Source organism: Pituophis catenifer, unplaced genomic scaffold (assembly GCF_029215685.1).
Source record: "Pituophis catenifer annectens isolate HBS135680 unplaced genomic scaffold, rPitCat1.0.hap2 SCAF_2, whole genome shotgun sequence".
NCBI classification, from domain to species: Eukaryota; Metazoa; Chordata; class Lepidosauria; order Squamata; family Colubridae; genus Pituophis; species Pituophis catenifer.
Genome location: NW_027256882.1, coordinates 35,963,062 through 35,990,137, shown reverse-complemented (window position 1 = coordinate 35,990,137; position 27,076 = coordinate 35,963,062). Strand labels below are relative to the sequence as shown.

The 27,076-nt window shown below is 39.5% G+C and overlaps 1 protein-coding gene across 1 annotated transcript; it reads left to right on the top strand.

Annotated features, from left to right (window-relative positions):
• The first annotated feature begins 6,479 nt into the window (after positions 1 to 6,479).
• Positions 6,480 to 24,791, top strand: LOC139310109 (vomeronasal type-2 receptor 26-like). The gene is made up of 6 exons (XM_070934265.1): positions 6,480 to 6,544; positions 7,217 to 7,502; positions 10,673 to 11,500; positions 19,871 to 20,098; positions 23,331 to 23,457; positions 23,890 to 24,791. Exons 1-6 carry the CDS (start codon positions 6,480 to 6,482, stop codon positions 24,789 to 24,791), a joined length of 2,436 nt encoding a protein of 811 aa, XP_070790366.1.
• The last annotated feature ends 2,285 nt before the right edge of the window (positions 24,792 to 27,076 follow it).

The following is a 27,076-nucleotide window of genomic DNA, read 5'->3' as shown; positions in this document are numbered from 1 at the left end:
TAAGATAAAGATATTAAGATAGACTGTCTTGGAAGTGTGTGGAAATAATAAACAAGAATTAGAGAAATACGTGTATAAAACATAATTAGGGATTACTGGTTTACTTTATCTCTTATAATGGTTGTATGATATTGTGGAAAAATTTTACCCAAGGCTTAAAAATGTCAATCACGGCAACTGTAATCAAAACAGGGGGAAAAAGCAGCTACAATTCCCCCACCAATAGCTGCCTCCCTGTCAAAACAAAGAACAATAGAAAACATGTTGGGGAAAGAAAAAGATAAGGCAGACTTGTCAGTAAACAGTATGCAGAGTATGTTGCAGATGATACAGGAAACATTAATGAAAACACAAGAGAAAATTGCTGATAATCATGAAGAAGCAAAAGTACATCATAAAAAAATTAAGAATGAAATAGGAGAGGTAAAAGAAGACATTAAATATATGAATGACAAAATAGAGCCCATACAACAATCAATGTTGGAAAACAACTAAAGAATTAAAAAAATGGAAACAAAAATGGACCAAATAGATGTCAAAATAGAAATGGTGGAACAGAAGTCATTACAACTAAATAAGGAGCTGTCAGACTCAATTGTGTTCTTTGAAATGGAGAAAGTGTCATATTTCCTATGGTTCCAAAATATCACGGAAGAGAAAGAGGAAGACTTGGGTGAAAAAATGGCAGATATTTTGGCAGAATTATCACAAAGAAACAGGACGGAAATAAGGGGACAGATAGACGAAATTTACCATGTGCACACCAACTATACATGAAGACATCGGCTGGCAAGGGAGGTACATATAAGATTTACAATAAAAGCAGTGAGAGATGAAATTTATAAGAAATCAAGGGAAGAAACATTATCATACAAAGGTAAAGAAATTATAATTTTGAAGCAGATACCAAAAAGAATTCGGAATCAACGACAACAATACCAGTTTTTGACAACCCAAGTGACCAAATACAAAGTGATGTTTAGATGGTTAATACCAGATGGCATACTTATTACATGGCAAGAGAGAAAATATAGAGTGGACACAGTAGAGGAAGCACAGGAATTTTACAAATGTTATCTTTCACAAGAAGAAGAACAAGAAAGTAAGGAAGAATCAGAGAGCAAAAGCCAGGAGGAAGATCAAATAGAAGAAATGGAAAGAGAAAGAGAAATAAGAAAAATACAGGAAAAAGCACGAGGAGAAAGAGAGGGAGCAAAAGGGAGAGTAAAAAGAGAGACAAGAAACACCAAAAAACAACATCATTAAGAAATGGTAGAGGCAATAAATCTCTTCTCTGTGAACATAAATGGTTTGAATGGGCTTGAATGCACCAAAAAAAACTAAATTTTACTAAATTAAAAAATCTTGAAACGGATGTGATATGCCTTCAAGAAGTACACATTAAAAAAGGATACCAGAAATTATTAGAGAACCCAAAATTAGGAAGACTATATATATCATTAATACAAAAGAAAAAAAGAGAAATCACGATATATGTAAAAGAAAGAATAAAATCAAAATTAATTCATTCAGATGAAGAAGGTAGAATGTTAATGGTAGAATTAGAAGTCGAACAAAAACAATTGTTATTAATAGGAATATATGCTCCCAATAAAAATCAACATGATTTTTTTAAAAAAATGCACAATAAAATAATAGAATTAGGATAATATTTGTTTAATTGGGGACTATAACACAATAGTGGATATCAAAAAAGATTTTAAGAGTAAAAAGAAAAATTAAAAAAGAAAGATATATTACCAAAAGAATTCTTTAATATGACAACAGAATTAAAATTGCAAGATGTATGGAGAGAGTCAATATACATTTTATTCACACCCACGTCAATCCTGGTTCAGAATTGATATGGTTTGGATGACAGCTGAAATACGGACAGGATTGGAAGACGTAGAAATAGGAGTAAATGAGTGGGCAGACCAGGGGTGAAATCTAAAATTTCTTACTACCAGTTCTGTGGGCGTGGCTTGGTGGGGGAGCGGGTTAATGTGACTGGGTGGGCATGGCCAATTTTTTTTTTACTTTTAAAACCATTTTTTCTACAACCTCTTCGGCTAAGAGGTTGTAAAAAAATGTTTTCAAAAGGCTCTGATGATCCAAGCTGAGTTCCCTGATCAGCAGAGGCTTTTTTAAAAAGCCTCTACCGATCAGGGAACTCATCTGGGATCGTCAGAACATTTAAAAGAAAAAAATCCTTGTTTTCTTTTAAATGCCTTTGACGAGCCGTGCGATCATCAGAGACTTTTTTTTACTTTTAAAAGCATTTTTTTGGCCATAGTTGTAGGAAAAATGCTTTTAAAAGTAAAAAAAAAAGCCTCTGATGATTGTGCGGCTCAGCTGGGCATGGGGGGGGCAGGGATTTTTGCTACTGGTTCTCCGAACCACCCGACTCCATTGCTACTGGATCGGGCGATCCGGTCCAAACCGGGAGCATTTCACCTCTGGGGCAAACCATAACCCAATAACAATAAAATGTAAAGGACAAAAAAGATTTAAAAGATGGACTTTGAATCAAAATATATGTAAAGACAAAGAGTACAAACAGATGTTGGAAAGTGAGTTGATATTTTTTAGTGTAAGTAAAAAAGAAGATACATCAATACAAAACCTCTGGGACATGCTAAAGGCATATATCCAAGGACTGACAATGGCTTATAACGCAAGGAAGAAGAAGGAAAGGAAATGTCAACAAGAAAAATCACAGGAAGAACTTAAAAAGTTAGAAAGAAACCTACAGGAAGATCCCCAAAATAAAAAAATAAAAGAGGAATGGAATATAGTCAAACATAAAATAAATTTAACAATCCAAAAGGAAATAGCACAGAAAATAAAGATGTCAAAACAAAACTATTTTGAACATGCGAATAAAATGGGTAGATGGTTGGCCTATAAATTTAAAATAGGAAAAGATAAAAGAATGATATATCAATTGGAAGATGAAAACGGAATAACCCAACACAAAAGGGAGGATAAAAAGGAAATTATACAAAAGTTTTTCTCAAATTTATATTGTCAGGAAGAGATAGCAGAAGAAAAAGTTAAAGACTATATAGAGGGAACAAACTTGTGTAAAATTACGGAGGAACAACAAGAAATACTAAATAGACCGATGACGGAAACAGAATTTGAAATGGCAATGAAAAAAAAAACCCAACAAAACACCGGGCCCGGATGGACTCCCAGTGAAGTTATATAAAAACACTCAAGAAATCCTGGGACGGATGATGTTGGAAATATTTAATGAGGCTCTAGAACAGGCAAATATATCTAAAACATGGACAGAAGCAATAATCACTCTTATTCCCAAAGAAGATACAGACCATCAACAAATACAGAACTACAGACCAATTTCAATATTAAATACTGATTACAAGATATTTATGTCAATTATAGCTGAAAGAACAAAAAAAATCTTGAACAAACATATATATTCAGCTCAAAATGGTTTCCTGCCAGGCTGACAAATTAAAAACAATATGAGAACAATAATAAATACCTTAGAGGTTTATGAAACATATCCAGAAAAAGAAGCTTCACTGGTTTTCCTTGATGCCCAAAAGGCATTTGATAATTTGAAGTGGAAATTTATGTTAAATCAATTGAAATTTATGGAATTTGGGACTAAATTTGAAAACATGATCGGAAAACTTTATACAAAACAAACGGTGAGGGTAATTATGAATGAAGATATGACAGAAAAATTTGATATAACAAAAGGGGTGAGACAAGGATGCCCACTTTCTCCAATTCAATTTATATTAACTTTAGAAACGCTTCTGAAGAGAATTAGGGAGGATTGAGAAATAAAAGGGTTAAAGATAAAGAAAGAAGAATATAAGCTTCAGGCTTTTGCCAATGATCTGGTGTTTATAGTGGAGGAAGCATTAGAATCAGGCCCAAAATTGATTAAAAAAATAGAAGAATTTGGCAAAGTAGTGGGACTTAAAATTAACAAAAATAAATCCAAATTATTAACCAAAACTCTTACAAAGAAACAAGAGAAAGAATTAGAATATAGTACAAAAATTCAAATAACCAAGAAAATATAATACTTAGGGATTTGGCATACTGCAAGATGCTCCTCAATTAAGGAGGACAACTATGACAAATTACTACAGCAAATTAAAAAAGATTTAGATAATTGGAAAAATTTACAAATTTCATTTATGGGAAGGATCGCCATGATCAAAATAAATATTTTGCCCAAAATACTATTTCTCTTCCAAGTTATACCAGTAAAATTAGAGAAAACTTTCTTTGAAACATTAAATAAAACAATTACTAAATTTATATGGCAAGGAAAAAGACCAAGAATTAGACTAAAAACATTGCAAGACACAAAAGATAGAGGAGGAGTAGCACTCCCAGAATGGGAAATATATTACCAAGCATCTTGTATAATCTGGCTGAAAGAGTGGATGGAGTTAAGGGATAAAAGAATGTTACTGTATGTTCTTAATGTTTAGTTGCAGAGGAATCACATTAACTCTAGTTAAGTGTCCTTCATGTCCTCTACCATCCCCCAGAATCCATTTAATCTCACGCCTACTTCTTCAGTGACTCCATCCAGCCACCTCATTCTCTGCCATCCCCTTCTTCTTTTGCCGTCAATCATTCCCAGCATTAGGCTCTTCTCCAGTGAGTCCTTTCTTCTAATTAGGTGGCCAAAGTATTTGAGTTTCATCTTCAGGATCTGGTCTTCTAAAGAGCAGTCAGGGTTGATTTCCTCTAGGACTGACCAATTGATCACCTTGCAGTCCAAGGGACTTGCAGGAGTCTTCCTGAGCACCATAGTTCAGAGGCCTCAATTCTTTGGCGCTCAGAGTCATGAGTATTTTGCAGCAAATCTCTAGATCTAAAGAAGGCTTGCTAAAGAAATATCCACTTTCAGATAGGTAACACCACTTGCTAATCTAGCACTTGAATCCCAACTGTTAGTCTTCTCCAGGGTGATATAACAGGAAGAAATCATATGATCAAAACATGTACATGTGGTGTACATGTACACTTGGTGGCATCCCTTATTAGCATTCTTGAAGACTGGGAAGATCCGGATCTTGTATAGTTCTTCTGTGTAATTTTGCAACCTCTTCTTAATCTCTTCTGCCTCTGGTATGTCCCTACCGTTTTGGTCCTTTATCATGCCCATTTTTGAATGAAACATTTCCTTCATATCTCCAATTTTCTTGAAGAGATCTCTGCTCCTCCCTATTCTATTGTTTTCTTCTATTTCTTTGCACTGTTCATTTAAGAAGGCACTCTTATCTCTTTTAGCTATTCTCTGGAATTCTGCCTTCAATTGGGTGTATCTTTCTCTTTCTCCCTTGCCTTTCATTTCTCTTCTTTCCTCAGCTATTTGCAAAGCTTCCTCTGACAGCCATTTTGCTTTCTTGAATTACTTTTTCTTACTGACGGTTTTAATTGCTACCTCTTGCACATTCCAGACTTAGCTCTCTCAAGACTGTATCCCAAGATTATCACAGCGGCTGGAGAGGAGTGATCTCAACAACCCGCAAAATTGCTCCATTAGCAAATATTATTGATGACACACCCTGGGGGGAGGGAGAAAACAGGGCCATGATTGGGGCATAAATTATATGGGGTCAGAGTTGGCTTCACTTGGGAATGTGCCAACATGAAGCTCCTAATAAATAACTGGATTTCTTTTGAAGCTTGGCTCAAGGCTCATGAGTTAATTAGGGCATCTGTTGGATCTCTGACATGAATAATGAGAAGTTGATTATCTTTTTTGGAATTGCACTATATAGATATAAATTTAATTTAATTTAATTTAATTAATTCAATGTATATGCCGCCCCTCTCCAAAGACTCAGGGTGGCTATAGTAAATATAAGATGCTTTCATGAAAATCCAGACTGAAGATTTATTTACTTCTTTATTGGAATTTGTCAAAGAAAAATGAGAACAAGAATAAGAGAATAAATGTACAATGACATGGACGATAGCAGTTGTGAAATTCAATTTCTTTTAAGCCACACCAAGCCACACCCACACACCAGTCTGTGGGTGTGGCTTGGTGGGCATGGTGTGGCTTGGTGGGCATGGCTTGGTGGGTGTAGCAGGGGAATGATGCTGCAAAATCTCCATTCCCACCCCAATCCAGGGGAAGGATACTGCAAAATCCCCATTCCCATCCTACTCTGGGGCCAGTCAGAAGTGGTAATTGCCAGTTATCTGAACCACTCAAAATTTCCACTACCGGTTCTCCAGAACCTGTCAGAACCTGCTGAATTTTACCCCTGGATAATAAGCACATTAGTGCACTTACACACGATCCTTCTACTGACCACTTAAATATGATATAAGGTCCACGGAAGTCAATTTGTGATTGAAAGTGTGAAAATTTGTAGCTGAGACAACTGAATCAGGTAAAACATTCCAGACTTTAACAACTCTATTACAGAAATGATATTTTTACAGTCAAGTTTAGAACGATTTACATGGAGTTTAAAGCAGCTGTTCGTACATATATTATTGTGATTAAAACAGAAAAAGTCATTTACAGGTAAAACATTATTATGTATAGTTTGGTATTCAATACCTAGGCCTGACCGCAAGCGACACGGTTCTAAGTTATCCAAATTGAGAATTTCGAGCCTAGTAGCATAGGGAATTCTATTGTGTACAGAAGAGTGCAAGACTTTTCTCGTGAAATACTTCTAAACCCTCTCAATTGTACTGATGTAAGATATATGGTGGGGATCCCAAACAGTTGAACAATACTCTAAGATTGGTCTAGGATAATTTTTATAAACTGTAATGAGCAATAAAATGTTTTACAGAAAAAAGGCTTCACAAAATTAAGATTACAACTCTTAATGCTTTTTTAGCAATGCTGTTACAGTGAGCTTTGGAGCATAAATCATCAGAGATAAGGACACCTAGGTCCTTAACAAGATGAAGATCATCTGCTAGATCAATGCCACCTAGCTTATACTTGATATTTTGATTACGTTTACCAAATATGTAAGACAGAGCATTTATGAATCGATATTTGAAGTTGCCAAATAGATGACCATTCAGACACATAGTCGAGATCACTTTGCAAAACAACAGAATTATCTGTAGAATTGAATATTTTTACGTCATCGGCAAAAAGAATGCAATTGCTTTTAAGTTGATCACAAAAATCATTGATATAGAGCAAATAAAGATGATGAAATTTATTACATTGCAGTGAGAACACCTTCTACTACATTCTGCCCTTCTTGTTGGCTGTTCATGAAGTCAACCAGAATTCAAAGCTCTCACCCAACATCACCCTGGGCTACAACATCTATCAGAACTTTTTCAATGCAAGAATGACATATGAGGCCATGCTGGATGTGCTGTCTACAGGACAGGAAAACATCCCAAACTACAGATGTGGAAAAGAAAAGAACCTGCTGGCGATTCTTGAAGAGATGGATTCTGAACTCTTTGATCATATTTCCAATGTCTTGAGCATCTATAAAATTCCACAGGTATAAAGCCAAATGAAATTAATTCCGTGTTGTAAAATGTTCAGATTTGCCTAGAAGGCAGCACTTGTATATATTTCTCCAAATAAAGTAAAAGTCAGAGAGTAAATTTTAGAAGAGCTGAAAGAACGTTTAATACACAAAGTATGTGTTCCAGATGGAGCTTGGGCCATTTCCTGAGGCTCTGGCACATGCCTTGACTGGAGACCTAGTGGCCGCCTGGGATAGGGCGGCTGATGGAGCTCTGGATCGGGTTGTGCCTTTGCGGCCTCTGACCCGGCGCCAATCTCAATTGGCTCCTTGGTTCTCCGAGGAGCTGAGGGAGTTGAAGCACCAGAAAAGACGCCTAGAGAGTAGTTGGAGGGCCAGTCTTTCTGAATCTGACCGGACACTAGTAAGATCCCATATTAGGAATTACCTAGTGGCGATAAAAGCAGCAAAATGTAGTTATTTTGCTGCTCTTATTGCGTCATCAGATAACCGCCCGGCCGCCCTCTTTAGGGTGACCCTCTCCCTGCTCCACCAGTAAGCGCGGGAGGACCCCTTGGAGAGTAGAGACTAGGATTTTGCTCAGTATCTGTATGACAAAATCACTCAGATTCGGGACGATCTGGACTCTGACTGGGTAGTCTCAGGGGGAGGGGCTGGGGCAGGTCTTGAGAATGTTATCTGGGATGAGTTTGATCCTGTGACCCCTGAGGATGTGGATAGGATTCTGGGCAGACTGAATGCGACTACTTGTTTATTGGACCCGTGTCCTTCCTGGTTAGTGCTGGCTTCCCGGGAGGTGACGCGAGGCTGGCTCCAGGGGATTATAAATGCTTCGTTGGGTGAGGGTGACTTTCCCGCCGCCTTGAAAGAGGCGGTGGTGAGGCCTCTCCTCAAGAAGCCTTCCCTGGACCCAGCAATGTTGGTAAACTATCGTCTGGTCTCCAATCTTCGCTTTGTGGTGAAGATTGTTGAGAGTTTGGATGCGCAACAGCTCCCCCAGCACCTGGATGAAACAACGTATCTGGATCCGTTCCAGTCAGGCTTCAGGCCCGGGTACAGCATGGAAACGGCATTGGTCGTGTTGGTAGATGATCTCTGGAGGGCTCGGGACAGGGGGTGCTCCTCTGTCCTGGTCCTATTAGATCTCTCAGTGGCTTTTGATACCATCGACCATGGTATCATGCTGCACCGGTTGGAAGAGTTAGGGATAGGAGGCACTGTGTTGCAGTGGTTCTCCTCCTTTCCCTCTGACCGGTCGCAGTCTGTATTGACAGGGGGGCAGAGGTTGACTCCTGGGCCCCTCATATGTGGGGTGCCGCAAAGTTCGGTCTTCTCGCCCCTCCTGTTCAACATTTATGTGAAGCCGCTGGGCGAGATCATCTGTGGTTTCGGGGTGAAGTACCACCAGTACGCTGATGACACCCAGCTGTACATCTCCACCCCAGACCATCCCAACGATGCCCTTGAAGTGATGTCCTGGTGCCTGGAGGCTGTGCGGATCTGGATGGGGAGGAATAGGCTCAGGCTCAACCCATCCAAGACCGAGTGGCTGTGGTTTCCGACGTCCCGATATAGTCAGTTGGTGCCATCACTGACTATTGGGGGCGAATCATTGGCCCCCATGGAGAGGGCGCACAACTTGGGCGTCCTCCTGGATTCACGGCTGTCTTTAGAAGAGCACTTGACGGCCGTGACCGGGAGATTTTTCATCAGGTTCGCCTGATTCGCCAGTTCCATCTCTTTCTGGATCAGGACTCCTTACGCACGGTCACTCATGCCCTCGTCACCTCCGGCCTGGACTATTGTAACACTCTCTACATGGGGCTCCCCTTGAGGAGCATCCGGAGGCTCCAACTGGCGCAGAGTGCGGCCGCACGGGGGGTAATGGGAGCGACATGGCGCTCCCATGTAACACCCCTCCTGCGCGAGCTACACTGGTTCCTGGTGATCTTCCGGGTGCGCTTCAAGGTTTTGGTTACCACCTTTAAAGCGCTCCATGGCTCAGGACCTGGGTACTTGCGGGACCGCCTACTACCACCAATAGCCTCCCACTGGCCGGTACGCTCTCATAGAGAGGGGCTCCTCCGGGTGCCGTCAGCCAAACAATGTTGACTGGCAGGCCCCAGGGGGAGAGCCTTCTCTGTGGGGGCACCTACTATCTGGAATGAGCTCCCCCCGGAGATACGGAGGATCCCGGATCTGCGCACCTTCCACCGCGCTCTAAAGACGTTTTTATTTCACCAGGCGGGCCTGGCCTAACTTTCTCCCTCTTTTTAAACAATTTTTAAACAATTTTAATATTTTAATATTTTCAATATCTTTTAATTTTCAAAGTTTAAATCTGTTTTAAATTGATTGGGGTTTTAATCTGTCTGGGCCAAATTATTTAATTCGATTTTAGTTCTGTTTTTTAAATTTTGTATGTATGTATTTTATTGTTGGCTGTTCACCGCCCTGAGTCCTTCGGGAGAAGGGCGGTATACAAATTAAATAAAAGTAAAATAAGGTAAAGTGTGTGTGTATATATATATATACACATATATATGTTTGTGTGTAAACATACACGTATGTGTGTGTGTGTGTGCGTGTGTGTCTCTATATACATACAATGCTGGGCTGCTGCCGGTTCAGACTAGTTCTAGTGAACTGGTAGTTCTGGTGCTCATTTGTCTCTGTCTATGTCACCTGCCCCCATCCTATCCTATCCTATACTTTCTCAGCTCAGATGATTTGCATGCCTCAGCTGTTTTACTTACTGGGACTGCTAGACCGAAGGTAAGCTGTAAATGTTAAAATTGGTGTATTTTGAATGATGCGCACAAAGCACACACTCACAGAAACACACACAGACACACAAACACATATGTGGTTGGGCTAGAAGACTTTCCAGCTCTATTCTGATTAACTAATTGAATGAGGGGATGGGTGACCCACAGAGTTATAATGTGACCAGAAGGGTGTGCTCTATGAGGACCACCAATGAACGTACAGATAATTCAGAGCTCCCTGGTTTCAAAGGGAGCATACAAGAAAAACAGGACAGAACATCAAGGGAACCAGCAAAATTCATGCAGTTATCATTTGAAGTATCTCTCAGCAGTGTGGAAAGGCCCTTAAATTTACCATCTGACTTTTATCATTAAAACTGGTACAAACTACCACTATTTTCTCTTTCATCTTAGATCAACTATAGTGTCATCAACCAGATGGCTGAGCAAAATCATTGTTTTCCTTTTTCATATCGGATGACCCCAAACCAAGAACCTCCTGACTCAGCAATTGTCAATCTGCTCCTGCAGTTCCAATGGACGTGGATCGGCCTCCTTTCTCGGGACAATGAAAGAGGAGAAAAATTCAAAAGACGCTTGGAAGTTCTCGCTCTAAAAAATGGGATTTGCATTGTCCTCTCAGGAACCATCCCAGAAGCCAATATGCAGACAAGTGCTGGAGAAACTTTCACGCAAGAAAAAAGAAAAATGTTCCATTCTCTTATCAAGAGTCAAATAAAAGTTATAGTATGCCAACTGGATTTTCAGGCCTCGGGAATGTTAGCAGCAATAATACAAAGATTTGATACATCCATTGTGGGAAGGGTGTGGATTGCAACAACTTTGACAGCTCCAAGTGTAGATACTTTTTACCTCTGGGTTGATCTCCAAAATAAATATGCTTTGATTTCCTTTCTCATCCAGACAAAGAGAAGGACTCAGTATTATGACATTAAATCTTTTGAATCTATGGTCTTATCGTATGGAAAGGAAGTGTTCCAGTGTTCTTATTCAAGTCCTGTGTTATCAAAGAAAGTTTGGAAAAAATGCAGAGAAAAAGAGAATTGGGAATTCCCACCCCATGATGTGATTGCCAGAATCCTGTATCTGGATTCCTCCGGTATTTCCCAAATAATTCAAATTGTGGCCTGGGTCCTCAGTGCTGCCTCTTCCTCCCAACAGAGTAAGAGGAGAATGCAAGTTGGAGACCATCAACCACCCCAGATTGTACAGCCATGGCAGGTAAGTCTTCTCCCTTGAGGTTCCATGGATTCTCCCCTTCCAATTCCTCAATATTAAATTAGATGTAGAAAGGGGTGAGATATTGGAAAGAGCAGTTGCCCAGTTTGTGGTATTTGAGAGTGAGCGTCAACCCTGAAGCTGACCTGAGCAAGGCCATCTTGGAGGCTTCAGATAGACATAGCTTGAGTTTTGTAGCCAAAACAAAATCCTTTCTCCTAGGAACCAAGGACATTCCCATTGATGGCCGGAGGGAGGATGAGTGAAGTCACAAGGCAACTGGATGACACTTTGATTGGACCATGTGACTGATTGTTTGAAAAGAGGAGGAAAACTTTTACTTTTAATTAGGTGAAAATTGTGGGAATATTTAGAGTCAGTTTTCACCAGCCTATGCCTATATGAAATGTCCAATAAATCTAATATTTGAGGAACCTGCTTGCCTCAGAGTTTTGTTTGCTATGGGTGTATTACTTCTAACCCTGACATTAAACCAACTGTAAATGTTTTTTCTTTTTCTTTTTTTTAAATTTTATTTAATTAAAAATAGACAAACAAAAACATACATACATACAAAACACAACCTAAATAAACTATGCATTTAAATCAAGTCTTACAACTTGAACCTTAAGAAAAAAGGTCTCTCTCTCTCTCTCTCTCTCTCTCTCTCCCTCCCTCCCTCCCTCCCTCCCTCCCTCCCTCCCTCCCTCTCTCTCTCTCTCTCTCTCTCTCTCTCTCTCTCTCTCTCTCTATATATATATATATATATATATATATATATATATATATATATATATATCATTCCTTATATAACAATATTTTAAGATCATTTCTTGATTATTGTTTCCTTAGTTGGTATTCCCTTTCTATCCTACTAATTATTTTTTATATCGTTTTCCTTTTCTCTAACCAATCGTACCATTGTTGTGAAATCAGGTAGTACTCTGTGTCTTCCTTTTCTTGTATTTCTTTGGTGATTCTGTCCATCTCTGGACATTCCATTACTTTTTGTATTATTTTATCCTCAAAAGGCGTATCTTCTAATTTCCACATTTGTGCAAATGTGATTCTCGCTGATATCAGGATATGGATTATTAAATATTGTATTTCTTTTTCATAGTGGTTTGTTAGTATTCCTAATAGGTATGTTTCTGTTTTCAATGGCACTCTCTGGGTAATAATTTCCTCCAATTGTTTTTGGATCATTTTCCAAACATTTTTTGCCTTTTGGCATGACCACCACATATGGTAATATGTCCCTTTGTGTGATCTGCATTTCCAACAGTCCTGTGTGGTATTAGGGAACATCTTTGCCAAATGTGCGGGAGGAAGATGCCACCTGTAGAAGATTTTGTAATTATTTTCCTTATAAGGTACAGACATTGTCAGTTTGGTATTTACTTTCCATATTTTTTCCCATTTATCGAGTTCAATATTATATCCAAATTTTTTTGCCCATGTAATCATATTCTCTTTCACCACTTCTTCCTCCAATTTGTATTTTAGTAAATAATTATAAATTTTAGTTATTAATTTACCATCTGATCCCAATAGAATTTTGTCCAATTCGTTTTGTTCTTTTTGGATTCCAAATTTTTTTCATGTCCATTTTATGTCTTGATTTTATTTGTCAATACGGCCACCAATCAATGTCTGTACCCTGTTCTTTCAGTTCTTCTCTTGTCTTCACTTTTCCTTCATTGTTCAGCAGTTCATTGTTTGTTCTCATCTTGTCTATGTCCATTGTGTTTGGATATATTTGGGCCTCCATGGTTGAGAGCCACCTTGGAATTTTGTCGTAATGATTTTTCCTTATTTCTGTCCAAGTCTTTGCAAGTGCCTCTCTGATGAAATGTTTTCTAAAATGTTCATGTTGTCTGAATTTCTCCTCCCATAAGAATGCATGCCATCCTTTCAGTAGGTCAAATCCCTCTAGTGCCAACATGTGTTTATTTTTTAGTGTTATCCAATCTTTAATCCATGTAAGTGATGCTGCTTTATAGTAAATTTGCCAGTCCGGTAATCCTAGGCCACCCCTCTCTCTGGTGTCTTGAAGATGTTTCAATTTGATTCTTGCCCTTTTTCCTTGCCAGATGTATTTTGATATCATTTTATCGAGGTCTTTGAAGTATGTTTTTCCTGGATTTATTGGTATTACTTGAAACAGATACAATATTTTCAGCAAGATATTCATTTTAATGGAGGCGATTTTACCTAAGAGTGATAATCTTAGTTTATTCCATATATCTAGGTCTTTTTGAATTTGTTTAGCCAATTTATTATAGTTGTCTTCTGTATTTTATTTTTGTTGTTGTCTGTATTTCTAATATGTCTTCCAATTCTTTCTCCTGTGCTTTCATCAAATTTTTCGTTAATAGTTTTGTTTTTTGTTTATTAATTTTCAATCCTGCTACTTTTCTGTATTGTTCTATTTTCTCTAATAATTTCATTCCCGATTGCTGTGGTCATTCTAAGATAAATACCACATCGTCGGCGAATGCTTGTAATTTATATTCCTGATTCTTTATTTTTAGTCCTTTTATTTGTTTGTCTTTCCTAATTTCATTCAACAATATTTCTAATGCTAGTATGAATAGTAGGGGGGATGGGGGCAGCCCTGTCTCATCCCTTTAGATATCTCAAATTGGTCCGTTGTCTCTCCATTTATCCATATTCTCGCCGTTTGTTTGGAGTATATCCTCTTAATCATATTTAGGAATTTATCACCTACTCTCATTTTTTCTAATTGTGATGTTAAAAATGTCCAGTTGAGATTGCCAAACGCTTTTTGTGCGTCTAGGAAAATTAATGCCATTTGTTCGTCCGGTTTTTGCTCATAATATTCAAGAATATTAATCATCATTCTTGTATTATTTTTAATTTGTCTTTTTGGGATAAATCTGTTTTGGTCTGGGTGAATGTAATCAGTTATAATATTTTTCATTCTCTGTGAAATAATTAGAGTGAATAGTTTATAGTCCACGTTCAGGAGTGAAATAGGTCTATAGTTTTTCATTTGAGTAAGGTCGGAATCTTCTTTTGGTATAAGTGTAATAATTGTCTCTGTCTATGATTGAGGAATTTTGGCTTCTGAGAGTGCTTCATTAAAGACCTGTAATAAGATATTATCTATTAATTGGTGCCCAATTTTATAGAATTCTGATGGTATACCGTCAGGCCCTGGGGTTTTATTGTTTTTCTGTTTTTTTCTTGCCTCCATTAATTCAAACATCGAAATTGGTCTATTCAATAATTCTCTTTGGATATCGTTTATTTCTTGGATGTTGGTTTTACTTAAATAGTCTTTAAACTCTTCTTCTCAGATTTCTTCCTGTGTATATAAATTCTGAAAAAAGTTCTTTACAATTCTTTTTTTATCCTAATTCCTGTGGTACATTTGTCCTTGTTCATCCTGTAATTGGTATATTATTCTTTTTTCCTTTCCTTTTTTTAATTTGTAGGCCAGCCAATGTCCTGTTTTATTTGCATATTCAAATTGGTTTTCTTTTGCCATTTTAATTTTCCTCACTATTTCTGTTTTTTTTTTTTTTAAATTTGATTTATATGCCGCCCTTCTCCAGAGACTCAAGGCGGCTTACAATGAGTTAAGCAATAGCCTTCATACTTTTGTATATTTTATACAAAGTCAGCTTATTGCCCCCACAAACTGGGTCCTCATTTCACCTACCTTAGAAAGGATGGAAGGCTGAGTCAACCTTGAGCCTTGGAGAGATTCGAACCAGCAGAAATTGCAGGCAGCTGTGTTAATAACAGGGTGCGTAGACCACTGTACTATCAAGGCTGTTGTTGTTATTAAATTTATTTTATGTTTGGTAAGATTTTTTTTTCTTTAGTCATTTTACTGTGTGGTTCTTTCTGTAGTTCCGCTTCATATTTTCCAAGTTCTGTCAGTAGATTATCTTTCCTTTGCTGTTTGTCTCTATTTTTCTTCGCTTTATAGGAAATTGTTATATAGGCTTTAGTGGTATCCCATAAATTTTGCAATGATGTTTGTTCTCTCGTATTTATTTGAAAAAAATATGTTCATCTCTTTCTTAATCATTTCTATGTATTCCTTATCATTTATAATCTCTTTGTCCATCATCCATCTTTTTTGTTTTGGTTGGCCTTTCCAAATTACTATTATTGGGTTATGATCCGCCCATACATTCGGTGCAATTTCGATTTCTTTTATGTCCTTCCTTAACTCTGTGGTCATCCAGGCCATAGCAATCCTGGACTAGTATTGATGCAGATTCAAATAAAATGTGTATTGTTTCTTGATTTTGTTCAGTTCTCTCCATGTGTCCTGTAATTGTAGTTCTTGGGCCATATCTTTGAAGGTATCTGGAAGTGTCTTTTTCCTAAATTTATTATTTTTGCTACTTTGCTACTTTTGCTACTTTGGTAATCATTTTCTATATCTACAATCGCATTGTAGTCCCCTACAATACATATATGTTCATAGTCTAATTCTTTAATTATGTTATGCATTTTTTAAAAATATTCTTTTTGATTTCCATTCGGTGCGTAAATTGATATTAGTAATATATTTTTGGTTTCCATCTTAATATCAATCATCAGGACCCTGTCTTTTCCGTCTGTGTAAATTTGTTTTGCTTGTATATGATTTTTGATATATACTGCGATTCCCTTTTTTTTTTTTTGTTCTGTTAATGAAGTGAATAGTGTTCCTAGTCTTCTATTTTCTAATAACTTTTGGTGTTGCCTTTTGATATGCACTTCTTGTAGGTTTATGATATCCATGTTTAATTTTTGTAATTTTTTAAATGTGTATGTTCTTTTAGTTGGTAAATTTAGTCCGTTTATGTTGATTGAAATCAACCTTATTTTTTGTCCCATTCTTCTTACTTATCTGTTTGTTATTCTAAGTCTTCTTGTGTTCCTTGTTATCATTCGTGTTTTCCCCCTAGCTCCTTCTCGTTCCATCTTCTCCCTTTCAGTTCGTCTTTTTTCTTCTTGTTCTCTTTCCTTTTCCTCAGTAGAGTGTTCTTGGTTTTTGTTATCTGGATCTTGTCTGGTTTCCTGCTCTTCTTCTAATATGAAATAGTGATCAAAAAATTCTTGTGCTTTCTCTAGTGTGTCAATTTTATGTTTCTTATCTTCCCAGGATATCAGGATTCCTTCTGGCACCAACCAGCAAAACATTATTTTATGTTTATTCAATTGTGTTGTTAGAAAGCTATAATTCTTACTTTGTTCTCTAATTCGTGTCAGAATCTGTTTTACGTTATTATTTCCTTCCCCTTATAACTAATTGTTTCTTCTCTCATTAATTTGTAAATCTCTTCCTTCACTGTTTTGTGTGCAAATCTAATATGGATCACAGTTCTTATTTTACACATTTTCCTCTTTCACTTTCCTGCAAGAATTGAACTCGCAGTAATTGCAGGCAGCTGGCAGCTAAATACTACTTTAACAGTAGTGTAGTCCACTGCGCCACCATAATCTTACATTATTTAATTATTCAATATTTCAATATGTTATTTTTATGCCAATCACCATATTATTCAAACATTCTTAATACTACCATCGTTCACGTTCTGATTTCCCCTCTTATTATTACTTCACCTTATTATATAAAGATGTGTATTCCATTAATTCCTCTCTCTAGTTTCCGTTCCCTTTCTAACTTTTAATTTTGCCACTATTATATTGAAAAATATTCTATATTCTAAATATTCTATCTACATTTTAGTGAAGATTTAGAGTCAGTTTTCACCATCCTAGGCCTATATGATATGTCCAATAAAACTGATATTTGAGGAACCTGCTTGCCTCAGAGTCCTGGTTGCTATGGGCATATTACTTGGAACCCAGACGGTGAGTTAGAGAGAAATAATAGAGAAAAATCTTCCAAAGTTAAACAAACTGTTCTAGTTTGGGATGCTTTTGTGACAGAAATAGCTCTATGGTGACAACATAATTTTCAAAACTAAATAAGCATCAGAATATTCAAGCAATCCTCAATCTTTTATTGTGATCACAAAGTGATCTCTCAGCTAAGGAGTTCCGCTGGATTGTTTGTTCTGGATTAAGATTGAATTGTGCTGGCTAAAAGTTTCTAACATAGCAACAAGATATAAATCAAAGCATCTTCTGGAGCCAACAAAAGGTTCATCCACACATCTCCTGAACTAATCAATATGCTTCCATAGCTCTTCTTTGAAAGAGATAACATCACTATGCAACTTTTGTTACATTCCTAGCCCAAAGTTAAACTCCGCTAACTTCATCTTGATCAGGATTGATGGCAAAATTGTATTCTCCATCTTCTCCCATTACAAGTTTTCCCATGTCTGCCAGTGGTCTTGCCTCCGATGGGCTGTGATGGTGAAGCAGCAAAACATAGAACATAAAACATAGAATAATAAGAGTTTGAAAGGACCTCAGAGGTTTTTCTAGTCCAACCCACTAATCAAGCAGGAGACCCTATACCATTTCAGACAAATGGTTGCCCACATCTCTTTTTGAAAGCCTCCAATGATGGCGCACTCACAACTTCTGAAGGCAAACTATTCTATTGGTTGATTGCTCTCACCATTAGGAAATTTCTCTTTAGTTCTAGGTTGCTTCTCTTATTCGTTAGTTTCCAACCATTGTTTCTTGTCTTGCCTATTGGTGCTTTGGGAAACGTTTTGACCCCCTCATCTTTGTAGAAGCCCCTCAAATATTAGAAAAGTGGTATCATTTCTCCCCAGTCCTTCTTTTCCTTAGACTAGACATATCAGATTCCTGTAACTGTTCTTTTTATGTTTTAGCCTCCAGCCCCCTAATCATTTTTGTTGCTCATCTCTATAGTCTTTGCAGAGTTTCAATATATCTTTTTTATATTGTGTTGACCAGAACTAAAGACAGCCTAGGATTGCTTTGGCATTTTTTCTACTGCCAGATATTGTTGGCTCATATTTAAGTGATTGTCCACTAGGACTCCAAGATCCTACCCCTCCAAGATCTTTCCTATTCAATTCCCTTGCCTAGATCTTTTTTGAACATATTGAAGAGTGCTGGGCCTAAAATGGAAGCTTGGGGTACCCCATTGCTTTCTTCCCTCCATGTGGATGAGGTTACCCAGAGGACTACATGTTGAATATAATTTGTCAGCCAGTTACAAAGCCACCTGATGGTGTTGTTATCTATTCCATGTTTTCAAGAATGTGAGATCAATGCCATATTCTTTGGACTATGAAATGCACCTGACACACCTTAATTTAGACAAGGAAAAAAAGTTTTTGACCGCTGAACACTTAATTTTTTGCCCGCCCTTTTTTTGCCCTTTTTTTTTTGCCCTTTTCCAACCTTTTTCTAACCTATTTTTGGGGCTTCTCTTGCCATGTTTTTGAGGCTTTTTTCAGCCCTTATGCCTAAGTGTAAGACCTTACTTTTATCTATGTTGAATTTCATTTTGTTAGATAGGGGAACATGTTAAATTTGTCAAGATCTTTTTGGATCTTGAGCTTGTCTTCTGGGGGTGTTGGCTATTCCTGCCAGCTTAGTGTCGTCTTCAAATTTGATCAGTTCCCCTTCAATTCCCTTACCTAGATCTTTTTTGAAGATGTTGAAGAGTACTGGGCCTAAAATGGAAGCGTGGGGTACCCCGATACTTCCTTCCCTCCATGTGGATGAAGGTCCCCAGAGGATTACATGTTGAATATAATTTGTCAGGCAGTTACAAAGCCATTTGATGGTGGTGTTATTTATACTATGTTTTCAAGAATGTGAGATAAATACCATATTTTTTGGACTATAAGATGCATATTAATATAGAAATGGAAAACAAAAACAAAAGTTTTTGGCCTCTGCACCATCCTTTCTTTGTCCCTTTTTTATCCCTTTTCCAACCTTTTTCCAGCCTGTTTTCGGGGCTTTTCTTGGCCCATTTTTGAGGCTTTTTTCATCCCCCCAGAAAAGCCTCTAAAACAGGCCAAAAAAGCCTCAATAACAGCCTGATAAAAGCTCCAAAAATGTGCCCAAAAGGCCTGAAAAATGCTGAATAAAAGCTGAAAATGGGCTGTGCAGAGATCAAAAAATGGCCAGTGGGTGGGCAAGGCTTCAACAATATTTGGTCTATAAGACCCAAAGACATTTTCGTCCCCTTTTGGAAGACAAAATTGTGCGTCTTTTAGTCAGAAATATACAGTATTTGAAAAAGAGCTGTAAACTCCTGGAGAATGACTGAAAGAAGCTTCCCATGAAATGTTGAATCAACCTGTTTCAGACTGCAGTGATGATTTGAAGAGGTTGAAATATTAAGAGTACCTCCAATCCAGAATAATAGCAAAAAAAATAAAATAAAAAACAACACTGAATAAAGGCTCAAATTGAAATGTCTTTTTTTCTATGTTTCTGTAGCTTCATAGGTTCCTGAGAAACTTCCAACATCACAATATTTCCAGAGATGGGATTTCTTTTGATGAAAATGGAATTCCTGTTGGAGACTTTGATATCATGCAGTGGCCATCAGTTTTTAACAAATCAGATGTGGGGGTGAAAATTGGGAACGTAGAAAGACAAGCCTCCTCGGAAGTCAAGATTTCTGTCAATCAAAGTGCCATCCAATGGCCAACTTTATTTAACAAAGTAGTTGAGGCTGCTTGGATTTTGCACTTCTATTTATCTCCATATATTTCTGCTCAGAAATAATTCTTATTGAGGCCAATTGAGATAAATTCCAAATAAGAGAACTTAAGGCCTCATTAATTTATATCATTTTACTTTAGAGGTTTTATAATAATCTATCACACGCTGGAACCTGTTGCATTGTATTGAGGGATTTGCAATCTACATTATTAAACTGGGATATGTTGCCATAATTTATAGTACATCAAATTATCTTGTTTTCAGAAAGAGAAAATCCAGAATGTCTATGGAGATTCTCAGTCATCCAGGTCATGATTGTGGCAAAGGGGCTTTTTCAAAAGGCACCTGGACTTTGTTTTCCCTTCAGGAAGTTTCACTTCTCATCCAAGAAGCTTCTTCAGTTCTGGCTGAATGTTGGAGTATGGAAAGATTTGGAAATGCTGAATCGTCCGGCCGCCCTGTTCAGGGTAACCCACTCCCTGCTCCATCCGGGAGTGCGGGAGGATCCCTTGGAAGGCAGGGCGGAGGATTTCGGACAATACCTGTATGACAAAATCGCTCAGATCCGGGGGGATTTGGACTCTGACTGGGTAGATCAGGGCAGGGTGACGAGGAATAGTCTTGAGAATGTTATCTGGGAGGAGTTTGATGCTGTGACTCCCGATGATGTGGACAGGATTTTGGGGAGACTTATTGCGGCCACATGTTTACTGGACCCGTGTCCCTCCTGTTTCGTACTGGCTTCCCGGGAGGTTACACGAGGCTGGCTCCAGGGTGTTATTAATGCTTCATTGAGTGAGGGTTACTTCCCCACTGCCTTGAAAGAGGCGGTGGTGAGGCCTCTCCTCAAGAAGCCGTCCCTGGATCCGGCAATATTGGCCAACTATCGTCCTGTCTCCAACCTTCGCTTCATTGCGAAGGTTGTTGAGAGTGTGGTTGCATGACAGTTTCCGCAATTCCTGGAGGAAACATCTTATCTAGATCCGTTCCAGTCGGGTTTCAGGTCTGGGCACAGCACGGAAACGGCATTGGTCACGTTGGTTGATGATCTCTGGAGGGCTCGGGACAGGGGTTGTTCCTCTGTTCTGGTCCTGTTAGACCTCTCAGCAGCTTTTGATACCATCGACCATGGTATCATGCTGCACCGGCTGGAAGAGTTGGGGATGGGAGGCACCGTGTTACGGTGGTTCTCCTCCTTTCTCTCCGACCGGTCGCAGTTTGTGTTGGCAGGGGGGCAGAGGTCGACCTCGAGGCCTCTCATTTGTGGAGTGCCGCAGGGATCGGTCCTCTCGCCCCTTCTGTTCAACATTTATGTGAAGCCGCTGGGTGAGATCATCCGTGGCTTTGGGGTGAGATACCACCAGTACACTGATGACACCCAGCTGTACATCTCCACCCCAGGCCACCCCAACGATGCCCTTGAAGTGATGTCCCAGTGCCTGGAGGCTGTGCGGGTCTGGATGGGGAGGAACAGGCTCAAGCTCAACCCTTCCAAGACTGAGTGGCTGTGGCTCCCGGCATCCCGATATAGTCAGTTGACTCCATCACTGACTATTGGGGGCGAGTCATTGGCCCCCACAGAGAGGGCTCACAATCTGGGAGTCCTCCTGGATATGCAGCTGTCCTTGGAGGAACATCTGACGGCTGTAACCAGGAGGACCTTTTGTCAGGTTCGCCTGATTCACCAGTTGCGGCCCTTTCTTGATCGGGATTCCCTGTGCACAGTCACTCATGCCCTCGTCACCTCTCGCCTTGACTACTGCAACGCTCTCTACATGGGGCTCCCCTTGAGGAGCACCCGGAGGCTCCAGCTGGTCCAGAATGCAGCAGCGCGGGTAGTGACGGGAGCAGCATGGCGCTCCCATGTAACACCGCTCCTGCGCGAGCTGCACTGGCTCCCGGTGGTCTTCAGGGTGTACTTCAAGGTGTTGGTTATCACCTTCAAAGTGCTCCATGGCATAGGGCCTAGCTATCTTCGAGACCGCCTGCTGCTACCGACGACCTCCCATTGACCCGTGCGCTCCCATAGAGAGGGCCTCCTCAGGGTGCCATCAGCCAGACAGTGTAGGCTGGTGACCCCCAGGGGGAGGGCCTTCTCTGTGGGGGCACCTACCCTCTGGAATCAGCTCCCCCCAGAGATAAGGAGAATCCAGGACCTCAGTGCCTTCCGTCGTGCCCTTAAAACCCATTTTTTCAAGCAAGCCGGGCTGGCTTAAGATGAAATTTTTAATTGTTTTTAAATGTTTTAAACGTTTTAATTGGTAATGAGTTTTAATTGGGCCAAATTTATATATCTTTTAACTGTTTTTTAATATTTGTCCTGCATGTTTTTTAATTTTGGCTGTACACCGCCCTGAGTCCTCAGGGAGAAGGGCGGTATAGAAATTCAATAATAAAATAAAATAAAATAAAAAAAGACTGTGTTGTAAACAGGATATAGATTCAGCAATTGCAGGAAGATTCCACACCCATTTGCACTATTCACGTGACTCTGAGGGCACAGATAAATTCCAAGTGGCCTCAACAACTTTCAGAAAGACTGCTAGCCACCAAATGACTGCAAGGAATATAAATCCTTCCATACTTCACCATTTAGTCAGAACTGAAGATGCTTCTGGAATGAGAAGCGAAAAGTCTTCAAGGGAAAACAAAGATCAATTGTCTTTTGAAAAAGCCCCTTTGGGAGAAAATACAGAATATGAAGGGTTTAGCCCTCTGAATTGCATAAGAGAAAGATATCATTAAGAATGTGGCAAGGAAAGTGAGGGCTAAAATAGTCATTTACATATGATGATACAATGATCAGTTGTAGGAGAGAAAGATAGGGACTCTAGAGAAAGCTCGATATTGGAGGTTTCCTGAGAAAGCAAAGATGAAGAAAAAATATATACCGTATTTTTCGGAGTATAAGACGCACCTTAGTTTTGGGGGAGGAAAATAAGAAAAAAAAATCTGCCTCTGGCTACCAGCATCCATCCGTATTCATCTGGATAGTATCCTGTTGGTGTGTGAAAGAGTTGAGGGCTGTTTGGAAACTGAAAAAGTATTTCCTGGTGAGCAACATGGAAGGAGCCTTGGCGTGTCTTAGGTCAATTGTTCTAAAGCTGCATGCTGTGCTGATTTCTGGAACTAAAACTTCTGCAAAAACTTCTGAGCTTCTGGAAGCCACTTGATTTCAGTAAATACTTCTAATGCATATATTACCCTGACTAATGTTTCTGTTTATGTTTAGATGGTGCCTTATTCAAGATGCACAGAAAGTTGCTCCCCAGGTTATGCCAAGCTTGTGAGAGAGGGAGCCCCAGTTTGCTGCTATGACTGTTCTCTGTGTATGGAAGGAACATTCTCTGTGCAAGAAGGTACAGTAGGTGGCTCCAAAAAATAATAATAATCAGTATACAATCAATGTTGTTTTTGAGGGAGTGTTGGATAAATAAGTAAGAAAAATATTACATTTCTTGAAGGCATCCAAAAACTTCAAATATTTGGCACTATCACCAAATTTGGATGATGATTTGAGCATTAAAATAAATAATGAAAGGTTGCTTATTTCTATTGAGTTGTTACTTTCTTGCTTGGTTTTGGGAAAGAAGTTTTGAGACCTGATAATCACATTCATCTTCAGCCTTTAAAAAGACTATTTGATTATTTTGACTAATGTTGTGTTGTATGGATATCCCTGGGGAGAAATATTATATTATTCCTTGAAAATGAAGTAACTGATTTCTGATGCGGTTTTCATGCTCCTACAGCTGCAGAAACAGATTCATGCTAACCATTTTTTTTCTCAGATGCAGCCCATTGTGAAAAGTGTCCAGATGACCAGTATTCCAATAAGAAGCGAGATCAGTGTGTCCCCAAAAATATAAGCTTCTTATCCTATCAAGAATTGTTGGGACTCATCCTGGCTTTCTTTGCCATCGCTTTGTCCCTAACCACCGCCTTTATTCTGGGAATCTTCATGAAATACCGAGACACTCCCATAGTCAAAGCCAACAACTGTGAACTCACCTACATCCTCCTGGTTTCACTCCTGCTTTCTTTCTTGACCTCCCTTCTATTCATCGGTCGCCCCGTGAAAATCACCTGTCTCCTCCGACAAACCATTTTCAGTGTTGTTTTCTCAGTTGCTGTGTCTTCCTTGCTGGCCAAGACTGTCATGGTGGTGGTGGCCTTTCTGGCCACAAAGCCAGGCAGCAGCATGAGGAAATGGCTGGGGAAGAGTCTGGCCAACTCTATTGTTTTATCCTGCTCTGGTATTCAAGTAGGCCTCTGTATGATGTGGCTGGGAGTCTTTCCCCCATTCCCAGATTCTGACTTTCATTCCCAACCAGAACACATCCTGCTGCAGTGCAATGAAGGCTCTGTCACCATGTTCTACTCTGCTCTTGGCTACATGGGTTTTTTGGCTGCCATCTGTTTCTTGGTGGCATTTCTGGCTCGAAATCTTCCAGGGGCCTTTAATGAAGCCAAACTGATCACCTTCAGCATGTTGGTTTTTTGTAGCGTTTGGATCTCCTTTGTTCCCACTTATCTGAGCACCAAGGGGAAATACATGGTAGCCGTGCAGATCTTCTCCATCCTGACCTCTGGCCTGGGTTTACTGGGCTGCATCTTTATCCCCAAATGCTACATTATTATCCTGAGACCTGACATGAACACCAAGGAACATCTCATGATAAAAAATCATTAAGTCTCCTTATGTTGGTGTTTATTAAAGTGTTACCAGAGATGTTCTTATATGGTTTTAGATTAAATTAAAGACTATGGCTAATGATGATGTGTGTTTTTCTTACTATATAGGTTGGTGAGCTGGTGTTATATGTTACTTTCTGGGGTGATGTTCTGACTTTCTTTAAAAGAAATAGTTAATTTCAAATACTGTATATTTTTGATTGATCTCTTTTGGCTCGATAATGTAAGATCATTCATAGTTAGATAAATGAGATAGATAAATAGATAGATAGATAGATAGATAGATAGATAGATAGATAGATAGATAGATAGATAGATAGATAGATGGATGGATTGGGGAGATAAAGAAAGAGAAAAACAGAGAGACAGATAACATTCTATATATTAAGAATAGATAAAATATCAACATGAACATTGGAGCAACTTTAATTTTTTTCTCCATCCTTTTGAATAAATTAATGAGGCAAATTATTATTTGTCAATCAAAATTAAAATATGTACAACTCTGAATGATTTGGGGCAGGGGAAATCATGTAGACATGATGTGACAATGAATATGTGCTTATGAGTATTAATATCCAATTCCATTTCCATATACTGTACATACAGTGTCTGTGTGTCTTTGTGTGCGTCCTGCCAACCTAACAATTCAAAAGCATGTAAATGCAAGTCGATAAATAGATACCACTTCAGTGGGAAAGTAACAATGTTTGTGCATCTTCAGTGCATAGTCATGCCAGCCAAATGACCATGGAAGCATCTTCAGATAAAGGCTCTTCATTTGTGAATCAAAGATGAGCACCGCCCCTTGGGTTGGTCATGACTGACAGGGGAAATCTTTACCTATACCCACCTAAACCTTTATCTATAAATATATAAATTTGTTTTTGTGCATGTGTCTTTTCTTTGTCTTTGTCTTTTTGTCAGTCAGCCCTTTAATGTATTACAGATTAGGAAAGCTATATCATGTAAGTCAGTGCTATTTTTAACTGACGTTGTCTTGGAAATGGTCTCTCAATGCCTTTACTTCTGCCTTCTACACTATCTCTCTTTGGATATTGAGAAAGCATTGGAAAAGGAAAGCAATTTCAATGTATTTTTATTCACATACTGATTGGTTTCACTCATTATCCTAAATCAGGATTCTAGATTGTCCTAATTTTGATTTCTGCCATTGTAATGTCGAATCTATCCTAGCCACTTCTAGGTTATCTGCAAAGATGAGAAACATTTCCTCCCTCCAACTATTTACCAAATCAAAGGGTCCAGAACCCAGCGCTCAACAAGAAAAAAATCTCTTGTGCATGTCCAAGATGGCTGCTCTCAGCTGAGCAGCGGCAATGCCGGGGGGAATATTCCCGGCTTTTGGGGGTCTCGGGGGCCAGACCAGCTGATTGTGCCCCATGCCCGGTGAGGGGAGCTTCTCACCAACCTCTCTGTCATCTTGGGAGCTTGATGCTCCCCAGGACGTGATGGCCGGGACAAGAGAGTGGAGCAGAGAGCGGAGGCTGCTATGCTGCAGTTTTGCAGCCGGGTGTGAGCGGCCTTGGCGTCTCCCTGCGGTCGCCGGGCTGGTGGAGTGGTGGCGACAGTGTCAGCGATGCTGCTCTTTGTTGACGCTCCAGGGGAGGCCATGGGGACGGCGGGAGTTCCTGCGAGACCCAACGGTAGATGGAGGTGACTTTGGAGGGCTGGCAATGCCGGTGTTGGCACTGGCTACAATGCTGGGACGAGCGGCTGTGGGGGATGATGTCAGAGAGGGCGAAGAGGGAGAGCATTGGGAGAGCGAGGGGCACTCCGACTATTATACCATTTATGCTACCAACACTGTTTTTGGGACTCCCTGTGCGGCCATGGGGCGGTGACCCACTTGGAGAGGGCCCACCCTTGGTCGTTTCAGAGGCTCTCCCCCCTCCCTCATATGGATGGGGGTGAGCTAGAGCCAGAGGCATTGTGGACCCTATTGGCCGTGAAACATCTCTGGCCAGGTCTTCCATGCCTCGTATAGTCTATTAGCCTCTGTGAGGCTATTTATCACCTGGAGGTGACCTCTGGACAATGTGATATCTGCCTCCCATGGACTTTTTGGCCTCCCGATCCACCTAAGGTGCAGCCACCAGAGTCTCTTCCTGGCCCGTGGTCCTGTAGATTGGTGGTTGTCAGCAATTGCTCTCCTATTGTAGTGGGATATACTCTGGATTTCAAGTCTGGTATGGAGTCAGACGATGACTGCGGTTCTTGGCCCTTCCCAGCTTTCCCCCCTCATCTGTGATCTTATTCAGG